Raw genomic sequence first — 24,124 nt, forward strand, 5'->3', positions numbered from 1 at the left:
CCTTAGTCCTCGAAGTGACATCTTTGCTTTTTAACACTTTAAAGAGGTCTTTGCAGCAGATTTGCCCCACTGCAATGTATCATTTGCTTTCTTGAGTGCTTCTTCCATGGGTGTTGGTTGTAGATCCAAGTAAAATGAAATCCTTGACCACTTCAGTCTTTTCTCTGCTTATCATGATGTTGCTGTTTTTAAATCTCCCACTTAAGTTTCCACCCCTGTCTGCTTCAGCTTGACCTCTGTTCAAGTCCTTTTTCCTCTTAATCCAGACTGGGAAAAGATAGTAATGTTTTAAAAAGCACAAAACTTTGAAAAGTAATGAAACAAAGAGCCTTCTCCCAGTTTTCCTGCAAAATGCAAGAGCACGGACGTGAATATGCCCGTGGAGTTCAGATTCCTTCAGGCCCAGCCTCAGAGAGGCTGGGCAGGTACAGCCCACCCAGTCTACAGCACAGGTTCTTTTAGGGGGGGTAGGAGACGGCATATTTCTCCTCTGTGGTTGTGATGTTAATCAAAGATACTCCCATTCCCACACAGAATTAGCATGCCCCCCCCCCCCCACTTTATTCTCTCTGTCCCTAGGCTGAATGATATTTCTACTCCATGGCTACCCTAGAGTCAGTTTTCCAGTCATGTTTCCCAATCAGAAAAGCATTTCTTACATGGCCCCAAAGATTTATGTTCCACACTCAGTGAGTGATCTGGCAATAGACAACCCTGCTCCTTTTTTGGAAGATAGAATACTCTGGGCTCTTTATGTCCACCCTTTGCTTTTTGCTTCTGACTTGTTTTTCAGGCCATGTTTGATTTGACTGGAGATCACCAGGCTTAATATCTGGTCCTAGTAGATGCCAGGAAGACAGTGGAGAGGGGTTGGGGAGGGTGGAATAGAGAGAAAGTGAACAGCATGTGCAAAGACCCTGGTATATAGGAAGCGAATGGCGGGGAGTGAGGTTGAAGACAGTTGATCAAACATGTATGAGCCATATTTTGGGGTTTTGACTTCATCTTTCAAAACTGTTGGAAGATTTCAAGCAATAATAAATAACCTTGATAAGATTAGCATTTTTTAAAAATTCACTCTTGATGTGGTAATTGGAACAAAATGCCAATGTTAAAGGCTAAGTGAACATTAATGTGCATTTTATACTAAGGCTTTGTCATAATTGAATTGGATTTCAGAATATTGTTTTTTTCCTCCCCAAAAATGAGACTTTGTTAAATAAAAATCGAAACCTCAGACACGTGAATAAATCTTTTTTGGTATGGGGGGGTGTATGGTACCTTTTTCAGGACTGAGAACTTTATGTTTTGCTGTGGCTGAGATTTCAGAGAGCGACTTTCAGGAATGGCGAGCTGTCTATCAGCGTGCATCAACTTCTGTACAGAACAGGCTGCTCAAACTGGAAGAGAGTTATGAGTTAATTGAAAAGGTAGGTGGAAGACAATTTCTCCCTCCGTACTTAAAGTTTGGTTACCAGAAAATTTCAATCTTTTTTCAAAGGACCAATGGAATAAAAATCAAAATTTCTGGACACATCACTTACTGTGGGATTTTCTCATTGTCTGATGAATCTTAATTCACGTTAAAGTTTTTGCAGAAAAGTCTTTGGAATAAGATATTACTTTGTATAGGTCTTCAGTCTCCCAATTTTAGATCACAACTAGGCTAGCCTACAATTTCTTTCCCATCATACTCCGTTATTCCTGCATCACTGAGGGTGCAGTTAACAAATGTATAATATGTAATATAAAATAATAATTATACAGCTGTGTGACTGCATAGTTAATAAATAATATATGTGAATAATTGAGTATTTATGCTTGGCCAGTCACTGTGCTAAACTTATGTACATATATCATTTCTGTGTATAACCATAAATATCCTCATTTTATAGATAATCCAAGGCTATTCAGTCAGAACATGCTGGATACTGATTAGTGCTGAATAAATAGCAAGAAATCTTGCTTCCTTAAATAAGCAAAGCAAACATTTTTTGCACCAGGTGCTATTTGAAGCACGTTCATCTATTAATCTATATAATATTCACAACATTCCTTTGAGGGAGGTTCTGTCAATTATCCTTTTCACAGATGAAGAAATCAAGGCAACAGAGAGGTTAAGTAACTTGGCCAAGATTGTACAGCTAATAATAGGGCGAGCCTGTATTCTCACTCTGGCTCCAGAGTTTATGCTCACAGTCACTCAGGTATCTTCATTCTAATCTTTAACTTTCTGTGAAATAACTCCCCAGCCACCTGATTCCTTCAGCTGTACTCACGGAATCCACCTTGCCTGTTTAGCCCATAGTTTACTTATCTTGCCTCCAATTAAGTCAAGTCTGTCATATTTTTCCTCCTTTCACTTTGTCAAGTTATCTACTTCCTGTCCTGAAAGGTATTTGGCACCACTGATGCTTCCTGAAGTTTCTCCCCATTTTGCACCTTACAGCCCCTCCCCACATAAACTACTGGGGAATGTCACGCTTCAGCAGCAGGTGGTTTTCTCAGTTGTGTATAGTTGCCATATGTGACTCTAGATGTTGTTTTCTTGTCTCCTCAGTGGATTGCAATTGCTTTTAAAACTGATATGCTTCTCATGTTGACCTTCTATTTTAATGTAATTGTGTATCCTTTTTATTTCCAAGAAGTCATGCAATAGCATGCATGGTGCCTGCCAGCTGGTGCCCCCCTCCCCCATTATAATGGTATATGCACAACAGGGAGCTTGTTGATCAAATTATAGAATCTGGTTTTGTTGTTGTTATTTTGCCACTTTTTAACATATTTATATATGATTATGTCCTTGGGGTATTACGTGGCAGAATAATGTGACGCGAAGACTATAATCTCTTTCAGTCTGTATCTAACCAAAACCCAAACACCAAAACCAAACCCATTGCCGTTCAGTTGATTCTAACTCATAGTGACCCTGTAGGGCAGAGTAGAACTGCCCCATAGGGTCTCCAAGGAGCAGCTGGTGGATTTGAACTGCCACCGTTTTGGTTAAGAGCTGAGTTCTTAACCATTACACCACTAGGGCTAGCCAAAGTCCCATGTTATTGTGAAATACTAAATGGTATTAATTTTTGAACTTTTGTTTTTCTTACACTTTTGAGAAGTGAAAAAAAAATTACGCCGTCTGGAAATGATTCTTATCCTGTCTCCTTTTCTACACAGAGAACGTTGCAGCCTTTTCTCCTATGATAATGAGATAGAATTAATGTATAGTGATAATAAAAATGCCTTTGAAAACGGTTCCTGAACAAATTAAATTGTGTGCTTCCACTTAATGCACACTGAAAAAAATCCTAGAATTTTTCAATGTATATTGGCTCAAACATTCTAACTGTCCAAGAGTTTATAGATGAAATTCTCTAGGTTTAATAAGTTTTTTAAAAATGTCTGTGATTAAAGAGTCTTGTGACTTCCATTTTTGACTGGGAGATGTTCAGCCTTTTTCCAGCAGATGGTGATGGTGAGTCACAATGAAATTTAAGTTGTCAGAGGAAACCCGTTAATAGTCTAAGTGTATATTTTAGGTTTCAAATATAAAAGCTTCCCTTATGACGGTCTCTTTCCTAGAATAAATAAAAAAGGGAAGTTACATATAATTCGTCTTTACTTCATGATAAGTCATGCTCTCAACCTTCTGTTGAAAAATCTAAGGCCTGGAAAGGTAAAGAAATTGGGTTCCTTGTTCAGCCAGTTTATGCCAAATAAGGACAGGTTTCCCACATCTGTCTCCACGCCTGAAGCTGCAGTTTCATTCAGTTATTCATTTAATAAACCTTTATTGAGCAGTTAATATATGTTAGGTTGGGGGGCTGTACAAGCAAATAAGGAAGACTGGGTCATGGCTCTCTGGGTGTCATAGTCTGAACAGATTCCTTAAGTGAGGAAATCTGAGGGAACCCAGAGGGGTAACCCACAAAACTGGCCCAAAGGAAGCTCTCAGAGGGAATAGGTCTGAAAAGATTATTTTACCAGATAGAGGACAGCAGATGTCTTATTAGGGAGAAAGAATGGGTACAGTGACGCTAAGGGGTCTCTGAGACTGACAGCTAGTTTCCTAAAAAATGCTTCTCTTAGCTCTGATCCATGTGAGGACTGTAGGGGTTTTTAACACATGTCGATCCACAATGATATTTCTTTCTTGGTCTGAGCTTCCGTCTGTTTGTTTTTGATAGCCACTATTGAGTCAGCTCCTAACTCATGATTTGATGATAGCAAATGCCATTGACAAACTAATCCTGTGCACATCGGAGTCCAACCGTTGTGATCCACAGGGTTTTCATTGACTGATTTTTTCAGAAGTAGATAGTCAGGCCGTTCTTCCTAGGCTGTCTTAGTCTGGAAGCTCAGCTGAAAGCTGTTTAGCATCCTAGCAACATGAAAGCCTCCACTGAAAACGAGTGGTGGCTGCTCATGAGTTGCACTGTTGTGTGTTGCAGGCATTGAAGTGCAGGATAGCGAGCGAGGCTAGCTTGAAAGGGTCAGACCACAGATTCTGCTAGTGTAGCGCTCTTGCGTTAAATTTAGCTGGTACTGTCTTAGGGCTCAGCCATTTCGGCTTCTTCCTTGGCTGCTTTATCTGAGACATGTTGATTATGTAATCTACCTCTCATGTGGTTGGAGTCTACTTTTTATGTAGGTCGTAATACTGAGTTTAGCATATAAGTCAGTTTTTTTTTCAATGGTGAGAGTGGTTTTCAATTTGATCATATTTTTTTTAGAGTAGAACCCATTTTCTAAACAAAATCTTACCTAAGTCATAATATATGTAATTGGTAAAAGCGTTTGGGGCTTCTTCATCCATCCATAACCAGGCCAGCAACCCTGGTTAAAAGTGGAGAGGGTGGGGAGAAGCCACTAATAGCTGTACTGCTGGCCTCCGCCTTGCCCTCATGATGGTCCATGAGAGTCTTTGCACGACTCTGGGGCTTCACTGAGCAGAGTTTAAAAACCTTATAATATTACATCTCTATGTTAACTTTTTAGAAAATGTGCTTCTCAGCATTACTGTTGACATTTTTCCTTACTTGTCAACCAACAAAAGATCAGAACATTATGTGGTCACTTACAGGAAGATTTGAATTGATGATACAAAACACCATTGACACATTAATCCACGAGGTAGTGTTATGTTAAAGGCATTCAGAATTTGAAAGATTTGTAGACCTTTTCATGAAAACAAGAATAATTTTAATATGTTCCAAAACGGGTGAAAATTTTACAGTGTGATTAAGGTTGTCCTTTTAAACCCTGCTCTCTCTCTTATCCCTCCAACGTTTGTTCAAACTAGTAATTTAGTTTTAAAATTTTAGTTAAAGCCTAATTCCTTTGGGGGCTGTAACTCCTAGGATAAGCTGAAAAAAATAGCCAAGTGGACTAAGAACATCCAAGAAGACACTGATATTTGTCCCTTAGGATGGTGTTTGTTCCTTTTCTACCCCAGCACATCTGAGTGCTGGAACACATGCCCTTCACCCTGGGGAGCATACTCAAGGAAGGAGGATGTGGGAGGTTTGAAAAGTCCTCCGGCTATTGTCATCCCCAGGGACAACCATTGTTAGATGAGAGCGTTTGGGGCTTCTTCATCCATCCATAAAATATAGTCATCATCTCTGCTACAAAATTGAATGGTTTGGCCTCCAACACTTGCATTCTTATGGTAAACTTTTCAGGATAGTTAAAAAAAAAAAAAAAACATTAATTCTAATGCTATGAGTTGCTTCAAGAATCAATTACTGGAGCATCTTTTTTTCTGTTACTAAATATGGGCTAAGAGATGGCATTTATTACCAGCAAGGCTGCACTTGTTCAGGTACAAGAAGGTTCGCGTAGTTCAGACCTAGGAGGGATTAGTCGAATCACCAGATTCTCCGGCTGCCTTGACCCAATTTGAGGAGAACTTCAGCTTCACTTAAGCTATTGTGGACAGTAGCACCTCTTACGCTGTCTTTGTACTTGAGAGGATTTACAGTTGTCTCATTCTTGCAGATGACAAATTTGACCTGTTTTACCATCCTTAACCTCATTCTTTTTGAAGGCAGTTTACATATTTGGACTGATAATTTTAGATTATGAAACCAGTTATAATGTTGGTCTATATTTTTAGAAGTCCAATTATTATAAAAATAATAAAATTTATCTGTGCATAGACAGTCCAGAAAAAAATGGGTTTAAAAAGTAACAATAATAACAAAGCTTTAATGTTTCATTAGCAGCGGTTTCTCTGAAATTTCTCGCCTCACTTTGATCTGCCAATTTTATTCTAACACGATTCTAAGATGTGTAAATGTTGCCTTATAGTTGTACTATATTGCTGGATTCCTTTGGAAATTAGTAGCACAGAGTGATCTTACTTACCAGAAGATTTTATAATTACGCAGTTGGTTGAAATATGAAGATGTGCGTTCATGGTAAATACAAAGCATGGCTCCCGGCACATGACAGGTGCTCAGTAAATCTTTGTTGAGGGAATGTCTTCTGGCATCTTAAACTCTTATAAGGGAAAACCCAGAATTCTTATCCCATGGAAGGGGCACACCATTGATGGGATTCATGCAAAAAAAAATTTTTTTTTCTTAGTATTGATTTAAACCTTCTACGTTGAAACCATAAGGTATATAAACTAAGTCACTTGGAAATCTAAAAGCCCAACTCAGAAAGGGCCTAGAGGGAAAGATAGCTAGTTTGTAGATACATGTATTCCATTGATTGGCTTAATATCCTTTTTATTTCCCAAGAATTTTTAATAGCATCTTTTTTTTTTTTTTTAGCATTATGTCCTTTACTCCTCCTCAAAATATGGTTGACATTTCTGAGATTTTTAGAGACTGCCTTGATGTGGTGTGATATAGATCAGCCATTACACTCAGTGTGACCAAACACCACAGTTTAGCGCCCTTTGCAACACGTGGCAACGAGTGGTTTAGAGGATTCCTAGAGAAATATAAAACTTAATGGAAAACAGGACTTTTCTTGAACACTTATTGACTGCCAAGTTCACAGCAACTTCTGTATTAGGATGGAATGCTTTTTCAGATAAAACTACCACTTCTATTCTTAGTAACTGCACGTATCACGTTCATTTGTACTAAAAAATGGATGAAAATATACATGATGTACTGGTGATTTCGCAGTTTAAAATTTCAGTAGTTTTGTGTTTTACTGTTTGCTTAAGAACGTTTGCATTAGTCAGCTCGTCTACTAAAAAGGCCTGACATTTCTCGAGCATTTACTAAGCTCCAAACCCTCTGCTAAGTTCTCTATGCTTATTATTTGGTTCGAGGGCCTCTAACAGGAGGTACACAAGAAATCCAGTGGGCTAAGGAAGAAAATGTTATGCCTTGTTTCTATATGTTTTAGCTCATCTTTTTAATTTCTGTTTTTCCATTCTGTAATGTATATAGGAGCCCTGGTGGCACAGTGGTTAAGTGCCACGGCTGCTAAGGACAAGGCCAGCAGTTTGAATCTGCCAGCTGCTCCTTGGAAACCGTAGGGGGAAGTAAAACTTTTACTCTGTCCTGTAGGGTTGCTGTGAGTCAAAATCGACTCAATGGCAATGGGTTTATAATGTATTTAACTTACTTATATTAACAGAACTAATAGGTTACGTAAAAATACAACTCTCACAGGTAGGTGATCAATTTTTTCCTGTAATACTCAAAAAAGTTTGAGGTGACTGATCAGCCCCAGAACAACCCTATGACATTAGTATTACTAGCTGTATCTTGCCAATGGGGAAATTATATCATAGGTAGGTTACTTGCTAAAGGGCGGATATCCGGTGGTTGGCAGAGTAGGGATTCAGCCCCTCGTTCTGCCTTGATTCCAAATCCCATGTTAATGATCAGTATGTTGTGCCACCAGTTTGGTTTAGAAGAAAGCAAGAATGTATGTAAAATGTTGGAGATTTGAAATAAGATGTAGCCAAGTGTGTAGCTGCATAATCGCTACATCAGTACTTCTTGTGAGTCGGGGCGGGATGTGGGAGACACAACATGTTCAGGGCAAGTCTGCTTGATGAGACAGCCTCTATGTATTCCATTGTCTTTACAAATTAAGGTGGAAATGTGTTTTTCATGATTTTCCATCAACTCGTCTTTAGAATCTTCTTATTTAAAGTATTTAAGTTTCCTTAGATCTCTGATCATGTTCCTCCTCCTGGCGTGATAAACTTCCTTATTTTTTGAACATGTCGTGGCAGACTTTCCATGCTGGCTATTAGTGTGTTCTTACTTGGATAAGATGAATGTGTTGTTTTTGCAAGCTGCACGCAATTGCAACTCAAATCCTGATTCCTTTCAGCTGGGTGTGTGGATGCTGGCCTAATTTACTAAGCCATTGGCTTTGTGAGAGTTAAAATGTGATTTCTTTAGTTCAAAAAAGCACCATGTGAAAACCTTCTTCTTGGCCTTGTGAAAAAAAATAAACTGATGGTGTGATTTCTCCAGAACCCGGCAAATGAGCCGTGCCAGTGGTTTAATGTTCTTAGTCCTAGGACTAGCCCAGCTTAAACTGAAAGGAACGGAAGTGTGAGGTCCTCTTCTTTTAAATAAAACCCCACACTTGTGTACTACAAAAATGTCAATGAAAAATACAAGATTGAAAGAGTCTTAGAGAAATGGAAAACAGAGAGGAGCTCAGTATTCTTTGAGAGCCGTCATTTTAGAATGACTACAAATCCCATAGCCGTCCATATTCCAGGTTGTTGTTGTTGTTGTTAGTTGCTATCTAGTCAGTTCCACCTCATGACAATCCCATGTGTGCAGAGTAGCACTGCTCCGTAAGGTTTTCAAGGCTGTGACCTTTCAGAAGCAGATCTCCAGGCATGTCTTCCAAGGCACATCTGGGGAGGTTCGAGCTGCCGGCCATTGTGCTAGTAGTCCAGGGCTTAACCTTATGCGCCATCCAAGGATCTGTATTCCAGGTTATATTTTAAAGCTGATAAGGAGTGATAACTGCAGTAGCCTCTTAACTGGTCCTGAAAACTCCTTACTTCTGCTTCCTTTAATCCATCTCCAGTCAGGCCATCAGTGAACTTTCTGAAATGTAAATTTGATCCTCTCTCTTCCCTGCTACAATTCTTTTCCAGATACTCTTTGTCTTGAGAATCCTCAGCACAGCACGTGGATCCTTCGGGTTCCATTCCCTGCCAGCTTTTCCAGCCTCACCGCCACACCTCACTTCGTTTATTGTTTCCATATTGACTAAATTGCAACTTCTCAAACATAATATACTGTCTCATACCTCTGTCCTTGCACATGTGATTTCTTCTGTTTGGAATTCGCTCCCCCAAACCCTTCCCACCTCTCCTGATTGCGTGGCTAACTCTTAATTCATCATTTAGGATTTAAGGTCAAGTGTTAGCTCATGTTAGATGGGTTTTTGGAGCCACTCAGGCTAAGATGACTCTTCCTGTGCTTATCCTTTGTATTCACATGAAACTTTGTCTTTACTTTTAAGATAGATGACTTTCAGTAATGTGATTATTGGAGTCCCTTGGCTGCTAACCAAAGGGTCAGCAGTTCGAATCCACCAGGTACACCTTGGAAACTCTGTGGGGCAGTTCTACTGTGTCCTGTAGGGTCACTATGAGTTGGAATCGACTCGATGGCACTGGTTTTTTTTTGTTTTTTTGTTTTTGGTGACTCAAATGATTAAGCACTCAGGTGCTAACCAGAAGGTTGGCTGTTTGAGTCCACCAAGAGATGCCTCGAAGGAAAGGCCTGGTAATCTGCTTTCAAAAAATTCAGCCATTGAAAACCCTATGGAACACAGCTCTACTCTGACATACATGGGTCACCATGAGTTGAAATTAACTCAACGGCAATTGGTTTGGCTTTTTTTTTTTAATGCGATTATTGTGGGGAGAAGTGTTCCTCTTTGACGGTAATCCTATATTACAGTTAAAAGGCTTCGTGGTTTGGAGTTGCAAGGAGAGGATAGAGAACTGAGACCAGAGGATCCAGGCCAGGCTAAGAGAAAAGGGTTGGGTGTGAACAAGGGACTAGCCAGAAGCCATAATTCAGAATGGAGCCAGGTACAGGGATAGGATGCTTGCAAGTACTCTATGTCAGAGGTCTGCAAACTCTGGCCTGAAGACGAAATCCACCATTGCCTGTTTTTGTAAATAAAGTTTTACTGGAACACAACTATGCCCATTTTTACATATTATCTAGACTGTTTTTGTGCCACAAAGAATTAAAGATGTAATGGAGAACATATGGCCCTCAAACCTTAAAATACTTAACCATCTGGCCCTTCACAGAAAAAGTTTGTCAATCCTGCTGTAGATCAGTGGTTCTCAAAATTAGGTCATCAAACCAAGAACATTGCTACCATTGCATATTTCCAGGCCCCACCTCAGACCCACTTAATCAGAAATTTTGAGTGTGAGGTCCAGCAATCTGTGTAATAAGCTCTTCCAGTATTTCTGTTGTACGATAAAGTTTGAGAACCACAGCTCTAGATTCCTAGCCCTGTGGTTAATTGCTTGGGATTTGATGACAGCCAGCCAGTCAGGATTAAGAGAGATGTTGTTAGGTGCCATTGAGTCAGTTCCGACTCATAGTAACCCCATGTACAACAAAATGAAACACTGCCCAGTCCTGCGCCATCCTCACAATCATTGTTCTGCTTGAGCCCATTGATGCAGGCACTGTCTAAGTCTATCTCATTGAGTGTCTTCCTCTTTGTCGTTGACCCTCTACTTGTATAATTTCCTTCCCTAGGGACGGATCCTTCCTGAGAACATGTTCAAAGTATGTGAAATGAAGTCTCACCATCCTTGTTTCTAATGAGCATCATGACTGTACTTCTTCCAAGACAGATTTGTTCCTTCTTCTAGCAGTCCATATGGTATTTAATATTCTTCTCCAACACCACAATTCAAAGGCATCAACTCTTCTCCGATCTTACTTATTCATTGTCCAGCTTCCGCATGCATATGAGGCGATTGAAAAGACCATGGCTTGGGTCAGGAGCACCATGGTTCTCAAGGTGACATCTTTATTTTTTAACACTTTAAAGAGATCTTTTGCAGCAGATTTGCCCAATGCAATGCATCTTTTGATTTCTTGATGGCTGCTTCCATAGGTATTGATTGTGGATTCAAGTAAAATGAAATCCTTGATGACTTCAATGTTTTCTCCATTTATCATGATGTTGCTTATTGGTCCATTTGTGAGGATTTTTGTTTTCTTTATGTTGAGGTGTAATCCACAGTGAAGGTTGTGGTCTTTGATCTTCATCAGCGTTTCAAGTCCTCTTCACTTTCAGGAAGCAAAGTTGTGTCATCTGTGTTTCACAGGGTGTTAATGAATCTTCCTCCAATGCTGATGCTGTATTCTTCTTCATTTAGTCCAGCTTCTTGGATTATTTACTCCGCATACAGATTGAATAAATATGGTGAAAGGATACAACTCTTGACGCACACCCTTCCTGACTTTAAACCACGCAGTATCCCGTTGTTCTGTTGGAGTGACTGCCTGTTGATCTAAATACAGGTTCCTCATGAGCACAATTAAGAGTTCTACAGTTCTCATTCTTTGCAATGTTATTCATAATTTGTTATTATCCACATAGTCCAGTGCCTTTACATAGTCAGTAAAACACAGGTAAACGTCTTTCTGGTATTCTCTGCTTTCATCCATGATCCATTTGATATCAGCAATGATAGCCCTTGTTTTATGTCCTCTTCTGAATCTGGCTTGAATATCTGGCAATCCACTGTTGATATACTGCTGCAACTGCTTTTGAGTGATCTTCAACAAAATTTTACTTGTATGTGGTATTAATGATATTATTCGATAATTTCTGCATTTTATTGGATTACCTCTCTTTGGAATGGGTACAAATATGGATCTCTTCCAGTCAGTTGGCCAGGCAGCTGTCTTCCAATTTTCTTGGTATAAACCAGTGAGTACTTCCAGCACTGCATCCACTTGTTGAAACATCTCAATTGGTATTTCATCAATTCCTGGAGCCTTGTTTTCACCAATGTCTTCAGTGCAGCTTGGACTTCTTCCTTCAGTAGCATCATTTCTTGATCATATGCTACATCCTAAAATGGTTGAACGTTGACTTGCATCGTTTAATATTGTCCCTGTAGAATCCTTACATATTGCAACTCAAGGGTACCAGTAAAAGACAAGGTGGTATAATCAGAAGCCAAGCCGGGGGGAATCCAAAGAAGAGTCTGTAATGATTCATGCTGAAATGTAAATTCCACGAAGGAAGGAAATCATTGTTGTATCCCCAGCATCTTGCCCAACACTTCATGCTTTTTGCGTATTTGTGAATGAGTGAATGCAGGTACACATGCATGCTTGGAAAGGGGCCGGTCCCAAAATGTGAACCATTGGGGCCTGTGGATGGAAGTGAGCACACCTGGCAGGAGTGGCTCAGGGCAGATACTGAAACCCATTGATAGAAACAAAGTATTAGTGAAGACTAAAGAGCAGAGTCATATGTTTATAAACCTGACGATTTGAGTAAAATTTTTTCATTTAACCCCAGGTTTACTTTCCATTCACTTCCTTTGTCTATTTATTGATTCTTGACGTTTTGGTCTAACCATCATAGCTCAGCTAACTCTACCTCTGTCTGACCTTGGGCAATTCATTCACCTTCCCCCAAGGTCTTAACTGAATTAATAAATGTAATGCATTGAGCACTGGTGTGTATTCTGTGCTCAAGAAATGTTTGCTGCTGCCGTTTCTTCATCTTCCTCATCAAAATCTTACTTCATATTGAAATAAAGGCTACATATGTTATTCATCCATATTTACTCCAGTGGGAAAACTTTGCTTACCAGTATTATTTCTTTATTCATCTTTAAAGAAACTGCTTCCAAATAGTTCATGCTGTCATCTGAAGCCTAAATTGATACCAGTTTGATTATTATGTTTTTCTCATTTAGAAACATATTACAAACTTTTTTAAAAATACGAAGTAAAGTAAGCACTAACAAAATATTTGCTAATATGGAAATAGTTCATTCTGAAGTTATTTAGCAAAATATACATGTCTTGGGGAACAAACATAATTTCTAAATCTTTACCATATCGGTGTTAAATACTCTCCATGAAGCTGTATATCTTCACTAGGGTAGAAATTTTGCATTTAATACTGCTTTTTAAAAATTCTGCATTCATTTTGAACACCTGAAAGAGAAAATGAGATTATTAAGGGCTTTACTAAATGAATAAATATTATTTCATGATTTTTCAGTGATAACTAAATCTGTATTATGTATAAGAGTCATCAACCTGAAACCTTTATAACTTTTGGCACAGTGACATTTTTAAAGTAAAATTTGATTTGAAAAAAAAAAATTTTTTTTTTAATTCCATAAATGCCCTGGGAATTTTATCATGTTTCAACACTTGACTGAATATGTAATTCCCACAGTGCCCATTAGCGGCCATCTGTGTAAGTAATACATATTTGGGATGAAATTGATTACGGGCTAAACAGTCTTGTGTTATGATCAAGAAAAGCACATAAAGTTCAAATCATTTTTTCTAATGATTGTTATGGAACAATAAACTATAGCCAAAGATATTAATTTCCATGGGTACAACAGCCTATCACTCAAGATCCTAATCTCACAATAAATGGCAACAGGGCAAAAGGAAAGTAATCTGCAGAGCCTTCCACTAAAATTAATAAGTATTCTAGGAGCTCTTAGGATAAAAGGAAAATGGAGCACAATGTTTTCTTTAGAGAGATGAAAGTAGACCCTTTGCAATTTTGCTGAATATTCAGAAATGCTTTTTGCACTCTTTTTAGAAATTTCAGTTATCATAACCACCAATACACTCCATGTAAACCTATTTGTGACTTTTCTCAATGTACACCTTGCTGGCCCTACCTCTTTGGTCCTTTATATTATTTTTTCCTAGTTTGAAGAATGCTTCCCTTTTACCTGTGCCAAACCAGATGCTTCCCTTCTTTCAAACCTCTTCCAAATATTTTCAACATGATCTCCCTGGTGAAGTCATTTTTTTTTTCCCCTTCTCTCTCTTTGAATAATTTATTTATTTTTTTGTTGTTGAGAATATGTACAGCAAAAACTTAACACCAATTCAAGTTTCTACACATACAATTCAGTGACATCAATTACATTCTTCAAGTTATACAACTATTCTCACCCTCCTTTTCTGAGCTCTCCCTACCCCCTTATCATAAACTCACTGCCCCCTAAGTTTCCCATCTAATCTTTCTAGTTGCTATTGTCGGTTTGATCCCATATCTATAGATCTTAAAAGAGCATGATGCTCAAGGCAGACATTCTTTACTAGTTAAGCTAAACTTTTTTTTTTTGTTTTGTTTTAAGAAGACTTCAGCGGATATTTTTGGTTTAAGGTTTTAAGTTTATCTTCGGGCAATAGTTTCAGGGGTTTGTTCAGCCTCCATGGCTCCACAAAGTCAGGGTTCCATGAGAATATGAAATTTTGTAATGCATTTTCCCCCTTTTGAACAGGGTTCTTCTGTAGAATCTTTGATCAAAATGTTCAGTAATGGTAGCTGGGCACCATCCAGTTCTGGTCTCATGGCAAAGGAGGCAGTTGCTCATGGAGGCAGTTGTCCACATATTCCATTTCCTCCTCTTATTCCTGACTCTCCTCCTCCTTCTGTTGCTCCAGGCGAATAGAGGCCAATGTTGTGTCTTGGATGGCTGCTGGCAAGCTTTTAAGATACCAGGCCCTACGCAGTGGGCTAGGAGGTAGAACAGAAGCACTAAACACATTACATAAGCCAATTAACTAGCATATCCTGCGACGCCATGACCTTAAACCTCCAAATCAAGGAACCAGATCCCATGAGGTGTTTGGTTGTACGTAAGCACCCTCAGCAGCTACTCTTTTTTTTTTTTTGACACTGTTGTAAATTTATCTATCATGCAAGTTTTGCCAATTCAACTTTTTATAGGTGAAGTCACTTTATTTTAATTTGATATATGAGTGGTACTCTATATCTGTATGTTTTCTGAACTCATTTTTCCCCTTGGAGTCGAGCTAACAAATGTATAGATATATTCATTTATACATTTCTAATGAATGTGTTTAAATCTTGGCTCTCACATTATCTACTTACTACAATACTTTATGAAGCACTATAAAAATAAAAAAAATTTTTTGGTTTAGAAAATGTTGAGGGCTTGTGTTACTGAGCTATCCCCATGGTTATCAAAAACCTTATCATGACTTCTGAGTAATATTTAAAATTTGAACACAGCTACATCTGATCTTCACTGGGATGTGGGCCAAAGTGATTTAGCTTCCAATGTCCTAAAGGCAGTTAAAGGAATTGATAGGATCATTATCTAAATGTTGAAATACAGCAATTGTGATGTTGGCATAGATGATGCTGAACTGTTCTTCCTTTTCATTCTTGAACTTCTTGATGATAATTATTCATCAGGTTATGATAGATTTCAAATCTGCTTTTCATTAAAGATAAAATTGCTGTCTCCTTAAAGAAGGAAATTTGCCTTCCTGTTTTATATATTATATACAAAGAAGTTATGAATCAACTGTATATAATAGCTGTACAAGTTATTTGTAATATATTGAAATGGCCTGGATTGTAGCAATGTTTTATAACATTTGGACTAAATTTTTAATTGATTTATTTACTTGCCAAGCTTACTCAGCAAACATACTGAATTCTGACTGCCAGTGCTCTGGAGATATAAAGATGAACAAGATATGGTCCCTACTAGGGTTATACGTTTAAACAACTACTCTTAATATGATAAACTCTAAGAAATGTAAAGATGAGCAAAGTTCTGTGGGGGCAGAGCAGAGGGGAAAACGTGTTTTAAGAAATAAAAGAAAGTTTCAAAGAAATAATACCTTTTGAGTTTGGTGCTGAGTTTTGCCAGGCGAGGCAGTGGGGAGTGTGTGTGCATGTGTGTGTGTGTACATATATGTGTATACATATGCACATGTACATATAAACACTACTACATATGCAGACCCATCTGTATATAATTATTGTGGCAGAGATTATTGATTGGCTTATTTAAAACTCGTTCCCAACCTTACCTTATTCTCCCTTGCCACCTTCACTGTGGAGGCTGGAAAAGTTAAATATTCATAGCTAGGAGTAGCCATGTAACACAGTCTGGCCGATTGGCTATAATCGGAAATATGCTGGAGGCTTTTGAAAACACTTTTGCTTTCCACATAAGAGACAGATACAGTTGATATTATCCTCTTCTCCTTGTCTTGAATATGACTGTCACAGCTATAGCTGTACAAGCCATTATATCACATTGAGAGAGACCAGGAGAATTGGTTGAGATATGGTTGAGCCACTAACCTAATGCCCACAGCTGCCTATTTCAACATTATGTGAAAACCTTTCTTTAAGTCATTCTTACTCAGGTTTTTCTATTACTTGCAGCCAAAAGCATTCCTAACTAATGTATGCATAGACTATATACACGCACACATTTTTTCATGTTTGCATATTTATAGTTAACACTATACTCCATGCCTACCAAGACTTGAGACTATTTTTTGGACCTCAATTTTGGTGAAAAGTAACAGGGCTTAAAGGTGGAGGAAAAATAGAAACTGAAATGCTTTCTGTGTTATCACCAACCCTGACACTACCATCAACACTTAATTTCCAGTATATCCATTCTGTCCTTCTCTAATATTTTAAATGAAAATAAAATTAGGAGAGGGGAAAATAGGTTGAGAAGAAAGATGAATGCTGAAGTGGATCATACTTGAGGATAGGTTGCGGGGAAAACTAGGAGAGATGAAGACTGAGAATCAATAGGTAGTGGCTTTGCAGAGCACCCTTCTAAAGAGTACCCAGCTACTGACAGGGCCTGATGACATAGTGAAGAGAGAGGCTTAAATTTTAGTCCATCAGCGTGCATTCTTACGTATTCCGAACCAAGGGGTCACCATAACCTGTGTTCATTTGGCGATGCAGGTTTCCCAAACAGCCAGGGGATTGTTATTTGGTTTTTTCATCTGGGAAGAGAAGGGTAGAAACTATTCTTGTGAGTGGTTGGAAATGCTTTCAAAGAGTGTATTGGTCATGTTAGGTCTTGTATGAAAGATACCATCTAATAAGCAAGAGATATTTAATGGAATCTGGCTTTCCACTACCTATATGTCGAACAATGTGAAAAACATTCAACCTGGTTTTGTTTTGTTTTTTTTAGAGACTAATTCTATCACTTTATTTATTGCTCTCTGCCTTTAATTTCTAATTGTATCATGTGGATATATTTCTTGACATTGCATCAAATTACACTTTCATAGTGTCCACATATATCCTCACTCTTTTTCAAACAGGTGAGCAAAGTTGCTTCTTCATTAAGGTCAACTTCCCACAATTTTGTTGGTTTGTTTTAGTAGCCACCTCTTCCTTTTTAACTGACTTTTGATTTTGTGTCTCCTGTATTTGCTTTTCTTAGGATTCATTTCTTACCTGAGGGAGAAAGTATAAGGCAGGTAACTACAAGGATCCTCAGTCTCATGACAAAAGTATTGGATGAAAGCAAGGGATCCTTAAGAGAGAAAACTCAATGAGATAGTTGGCGTTCACATAAAAGTCCATGAATTATCACTTAGTCCTGGATTTAAATACGTATAAACACTTTAATTTTTTGTTCTTCACAAAGAGTCTAAACTCGTCTTCTTAAATTTTTTACTACTTATTTTTCTCAGAATCTTCAGCTACTTGGAGCTACGGCCATTGAGGATAAATTACAAGATCAAGTGCCTGAAACCATAGAAACTCTAATGAAAGCAGACATCAAAATCTGGATCCTTACAGGAGACAAGCAAGAAACTGCCATTAATATTGGTGATTCACTTAATTCAATCTTTAAGTCTTGATGCTTTTAAGAGGTTGATATATTTTAGAAGATTTGAAATATTTCAAGATTTGAAAGAGCCATAATATTATTGGGCTTATCTATTGTAGCTCCAAAGCCCCTTTAAAATTGTGATGGTTACATATACCCACTAACCCACTACCATCGGGTCAATTCTGATTCATAGCAACCCTTTAGGACAGAGTAGAACTGCCCCGTAGAGTTTACAAGGCTGTAATGTTTATGGAAGCAGACTGCCATATTTTTCTCCCACAGTTACATATACAGGCAGACTTTAACTCTCACAACCAAGTAGTGTGCCCTCTCCTTTGCGTTTGTCTCTGCCTAGCTCACTTTCCATCCATAATTGACACGTGTAGATGGTACTCCACAGTTGTCTGTGAAAGTGAGGAGATTGGGCTTATGGTTTGTGTAGCCAAAGGTTATTTCTGAGATAGGCAGTAAGAATGGTGTCACTCTTCATCCATCCTGCATTTAAGTCCAATTTCTCAGAAAAGTCTTACTGAGAAAAAAAGCTAATGTTTTGTTTTAGAGTTCTGTTGTACCAATTATATGCAAGAAAATATCACTCTTTTTTCCAGATTCAGAAATATAGTAGGTAGCCTGTGGACTGTAAACCCTGACATAGATTCAGCCTCTAGATATTAATGAGTTACATACGAAACTCCCCAGAGTTGAAGAAACCATTTCAGAGGTGTTCACAGCATGAAACCACATTTTTAGAAAGTCATTATTAAACATCTATATTTTTTAAAAAACATTTATATTATATTTCTTTTAGAAGTGTTGTCAATCAGCCTAAAGTATTCTGTAACTATAAAACTCTATACAAGTTTATACATAAGTTTAGAGTAAATTGATGTTATTATTGGAGGAAAACTAATAATAAAAAAAAACTAGCTAGTAGAAGTTTAAATCTATAAGCCACACAAGTTGTTAATTTGATTATGAAACCATCACTGGTATTAGAGACAAAATGAAGAGAGGATGTATGGGAAGACAATTAAGAGGAAATGTAGAATGCATTAAAATTGAGAGACCTGGAAAAACACATATTATAAAAAGACATGACTACAGATAGAGGGAGAATATATGGTAGTAAATACAGATATATAAGGGAATTAAGCAACCACAGGTACAAATTGCTCAGGATATATAGCCATTATAAAGGTTCCTATGAAAAGAACATGATGGAAGTTTCTAGTCAACATATAACTTCTAGAACCTTGGGCTTTGGTTGTTACTTGTCACTAGAAAAAGGTCAATAAAATTCACTCACTGAGCAGATGGTTATGATGCCTACTTTGCCAGGCACTAGTTAAGTGCAGGAGACACAGAAGAGAACAAACAAACCAAATGCCTGCCTTTGTGGAGCTTTAGATCCTAGTCGGGAAGACAGACAGTAAAGTAAATGAAAAAATATATATTAGATAGCAACAATTGCTATAAAAAAAAGATAAAGCAGGGAAAGGAGATAGGGAATTGAACAGAGGGATTCAGTTTTAAGTAGGGAGGTCAGAAAGACTCATTCACAAGGTGACATTTGAAGAAGTACCAGAAAGAAGTGTGTTTGTCACATGGATGCTTAGAGACATTGTCTTCTATGCCAGACAGAAAGAGCAGAAATGCACAAAGAGGGGAGTATTAGGAGAAGATGTCAGCACTGTAAGGGAGTCCAGGTAAGGCGAGACCTTCCAGGCCATTGTAAGCACTTTGGCATTTACTCTGAGTAAGATAACGGGAAGCCTTTGAAGGGTTCTGAGCAGAGGAGAGATAAGATCTGACTTTCCTATGAGAACGATGACTCTGGCTGCTAGGTTGAGACTGGACAGGATGGGAAGCAAATGTGGAAGCTGGGAAACCAGTGGAGATGTGATTCCATTAATCCAGGTGAGAGATGATGGTGGCTTGGACCTGGATCATAACAGTGGGAGTGATGAGAAATGGTTGGGTTCTGGATAAGTTTAAAAGTAAGCCAACAGGATTATCTGATGGATTAGATGTAGTGTGTGAGAGAAAGAAAGGAATCAGAGGTAATGCTATGGTTTTGGGCCTTAGCAACAGAAGGATGGAGTTACCATTAACTAAAATGGGAAAGAATGAAGGAGTAGCAGGTTTTGGGGTGGGGTGGATAAGGAGCCGGGCTTTAGGACATGTTAAGCTTGAGATGCCCATTCGACACCTAAGTGTCTGTTCTTAAGTAGACACTTGGATATGAGAGTCTGGAGGTCAGAAAAGAGGTCTGAGCAGGAGATATGAGTTTCAGAATGGTCAACATTTAGATAGTATTTAAAAATGTGAGAATGAATGGCATGGTATTATTTTAAATATGAAATGTGAGACCCTAAATTATTTGTTAAATTGTAAACATAGCAGAGTCATGGGTTTTAATTTTTTTATAATGCATGTGGGAGAAGAAAGTGCCAAAGATCTTTTAAAGCTAAGAAAACTTAGACATTTATATTGTTTAAGAATGCAGAGGTGTTTTTTCATCATTATTAACAGGACAATAATTTATCAAGAAAGACAACTAATAAGAATTACAGATTGGTTTTTGAGGTTATTTTCATAAAACATGGGACTCTAAAGCTTTGTTTGACAGGTTCATTCAAATAATGCCTTGAAGGACAGATTTGGTTTAACAGAACAGAACATGTTGGTAGCAGGTGTTTACATATCTCCATTTCATATCAAAGAACAAGACTGATATTCTTGTGAATGTTCTCGATTTTACATCTGATCATTGGATATATTGATAGGTGGTCAGGGAGAAGAGAAATCAACAAGATGTGGGACTAATAAAGTAGGGACTAATGAAGGAGAATGTAGTATTCTGGAAGCCAAGTGAAGTGCTTCAACGAGTGAAGAGTGATCAGCTGTACCACATAATACTGATTGATGATTGAGTAAGATGAGGCCTGAGAAATAACCATTAGATTTTGCAATGTGGAGATCCCCGACCTTGTCAAAAGCAAGTTTGGTATAGTGATGGGGGCAAAATAAGGCTGACTGGAATGATCTGAGGAGAGTGGGAGGAGAGAGATATAGTATAGTCAACTCCAGAGAAACAAGGCCATAATGGGAAGGTAAGTGGGATCAAGAGAAGGGGTTTTTGTTTTTTAAGATGAGACATAATGGCATGTGCTGATAGAAATTTTCTATGGAGAAGAAAAAAAGTTTCAGAAGAAAGAGGGAGACTTGGTGGAGCCCTGTCCTTAAGTTGGTGAGTAAAATGTAATCTAAGCAAGTGAAAGAGGTGGCTTTCACTTGAGCAGGGCGGTTAATGCTTTGTGCCTGGAGATAAGGCAAGATGTATGGCACAGGTGATGAGTGCTTAAGGAATTGCTCTTGTTGCTTCTGTCTTCTCAGGAAATGGGAAGGTTATCAGCTATGAGTGAGGACAGAAGGAGAGTTAGAGTTCAGGGAAGAGGAGAAGGTTTAAAATAGTCCTCTAGGACAGTAGAGTAGTGAATGTACCAGGTAAATGTAGTAGGATTTCTAGGTGACAGTAGGGGCACCTTGGAGAACAGTGAGCACAGATCTAAAGTGAGATTAGTCAGCAGGGTTGATTGTTTTTCTCCAGCCATTTTCAGGTGCACTGGAGCAGGTACAGAGTAGGCAGAGTTGGATTTAAGGGGGGTAATTTTGTCCTGCAGCAAGTACAACAAAGAGAGAGGGAAATAAGAGGATGTATATAAGAGGATGATTGTCACGACTGCCCAAGAGCAGTGAGATGGTGGTGGAATCGGTGGGTCAGACAGAAATCAATATTACTACTCTCCTGCACCCTTTTCTGGAAACAACCATCTGGCCCATCTTCAGCTCTTTATGTTGGTCATCATGAAGCAAATATCATCTATGTTTGTCAGTTTTTACAGCACTGAAAATCGTTATTACAGTCTCTTTCCATATTTGTTTATGCGGACAGCCATAACAGGCCAGATGTTGCACTTGCCTCAAATTCCTCCTATAGCAAGTGAGAGCAGTTCAATGGTAGAATTCTTGCCTTCCATGCAGGAGACTAAGGTTCAATCTTGGCCAGTGCACCTCATGCATAGCCACCACCCATTTGTCAGCGTGGGCTTACGTGTTGCTATGATGGTGAACAGGTTTCAGCGGAGCTTCTAGACTAAGACCAGGAAGAAAGGCCTGGCAATCCACCTCTGAAAAATCAGCAAATGAAAGCCATATGGATCACAATGGTCCAATCCTTTTTTGCATAGGGTCATCATGAGTCAGGGCCCAACTTGACGGCAGCTAACAACATAAAACTTGGCTAACAGCTGATTGCCATAACTTCTAATAGTCTTTAGATATTTTGGTAGTATTATTACTTTACTTTCTTCACCTCTTCAGGAAAACTAATACGTCCATTAATTTACTGTGTTTTTTGATATAGGACATTCCTGTAAACTTTTGAAGAAGAACATGGGAATGATTGTTATAAATGAAGGCTCTCTTGATGTAAGTAAAATTATTTTTTTAATCTTTTAATAATTTAATCATCTTGTAGTAGTTTATATTCACAAAGCTGTAGAAATGTTTTATGTTCCTGAAGTTAAAAGATACCTCATTGGTGTTGTTCTGCTTTAATGTAATGTACAGGCCTTTGAACCATGTTGGTGTAAATAGATTCAAGCTTTGTATCTGTGACAGCTAAAAGAAATTGCTAAGTGATTTACTTAATGTTGTGAGACAGAAAAGCTGGTTTATAAAAGCATTATGCCAGGAGTTGCTAAATGACAGGAACTTGTTCATATCTACTTGGGTATTTTATATATTGAACATTTTATACCTGCTTTAGCTTCCAGTGCTAATATATATTTTGCTTCTTAAAAAAGTTTGTGAAAGCTATTGAACAACACAAAATAACTTCCTGTTGGGGAAGATATTCTTTTTTAATGCCCTAACTTCTTCTGGGCTGAAATATAAGTTCTTAGGATGTCTCCCCCCGCCCACCCCATGGCTGTGTTAGGTATTCACAATCACATTTGGAAGGAGGAGAATGATTTGTTAGGAATACAGTGTAAAACAGAAGTTAACAGAAAAATATGTAGGTTGGATGAACTGTAAATATGTTAAAGTAAAGGCAACTAGTTGTAATTTAAGGTGGAAGACAGAACAGGAGAGGTGATTATAGAACTACTTAAAATAGTTATAGTGACGTACAGAAAACCTGATAATTAGGGATGTTGGCAGAGCTGAGGGGATGTTGGCAAAGCAGAGAGGCTTATTATGTGGGAGGGATGCTGAAGAGGTGAATGAAAAGGCAAATGTTTGGAAGTCAGGTATAGAGCAGAAATTATATGTAATAAGAATTTGACTTCAGATTTTCAACTTGGCATGGTGACCTTTCCATTATTTGTCCTCAAAATGACCCTTCTCATACTTCACTGTTACTTGTAGCCTAAAAAACAATATATGATTTCTTAACTATAAGTCATTTAGACCTTTAACTATTGAAGTATTTTTTATGAATCAAGCTTTCATCCTAAAAACACAAACCAAAAAAATCCAGCCTAAGGTTGGAAGTCTGTACTTTTCGTTTATTTACTGGATGGGCTCTCTCTTAGGTACTAGACAAGAATGCTATGGACTCCACCCCCTTAGCTTACAGTTGTCTCTCTTCTCTACCACCCATATGTGTTAATTTAGGTATATTATACCCAGGTTACCATGTTGTAAAAAATTATGACTAAGACAGCCCTAACATTCAAAACTTACAAAATAATAAGGGAATTGAAAAAAAAAAAAAAATTGCCATCGAGTTGATTCCAACTCATAGCGACCCTATGGGGCAGAGAAGACCTTCCCCATAGGGTTTCCAGGGAGTGGCTGGTGGATTTGCACTGCCAATGTTTTGGTTAGCAGCCAAGCTCTTAACCACTGCTCCATCAGGGCTCCAAAGGAAGCAAGATGTATACAAAAACAGTACAAAACAGGAACGTAAATAAGGTAGGTAGTTCACTATGAAAATATTGTAAAGGTTAGGGAAATATTTATAAAGTAAATGGCATTTAGTTAGATGGAGGTGAGTAATTGAGTAAGGGGAGAAGACTTCAAGCAGAAAAAAATGGCTCAAGATAAGTTATTGCAAGTAAGTTTGGGGCATATAAAGAAAACATTAGACTTGAACACAAGGTTGTAATTTTTTTTGTTGTTTGAATAAATATAGGTAGGCACAGAATGTAACAGTCCATAGTTACAAAAGGAAAGGAGTGTAGACAGGTGGTAAAAAATGAATCT

The 24,124-nt window shown here is 38.2% G+C and overlaps 1 protein-coding gene across 4 annotated transcripts in view; it reads left to right on the top strand.

Moving 5' to 3' along the window:
* Positions 1-24,124, top strand: part of ATP8A1 (ATPase phospholipid transporting 8A1) — a 256,187-nt gene that overhangs the window by 129,269 nt on the left and 102,794 nt on the right. For all 4 annotated transcript variants that reach the window (XM_064285868.1, XM_064285867.1, XM_064285869.1 and 1 more), the window contains 3 exons: positions 1,291-1,430; positions 17,709-17,847; positions 22,278-22,342. In XM_064285868.1, the coding sequence (XP_064141938.1) occupies positions 1,291-1,430; positions 17,709-17,847; positions 22,278-22,342 (344 nt within the window). The remainder of the gene's footprint in view (positions 1-1,290; positions 1,431-17,708; positions 17,848-22,277; positions 22,343-24,124) is intronic.

Source organism: Loxodonta africana, chromosome 5 (genome assembly GCF_030014295.1).
Source record: "Loxodonta africana isolate mLoxAfr1 chromosome 5, mLoxAfr1.hap2, whole genome shotgun sequence".
Taxonomy (NCBI): domain Eukaryota; kingdom Metazoa; phylum Chordata; class Mammalia; order Proboscidea; family Elephantidae; genus Loxodonta; species Loxodonta africana.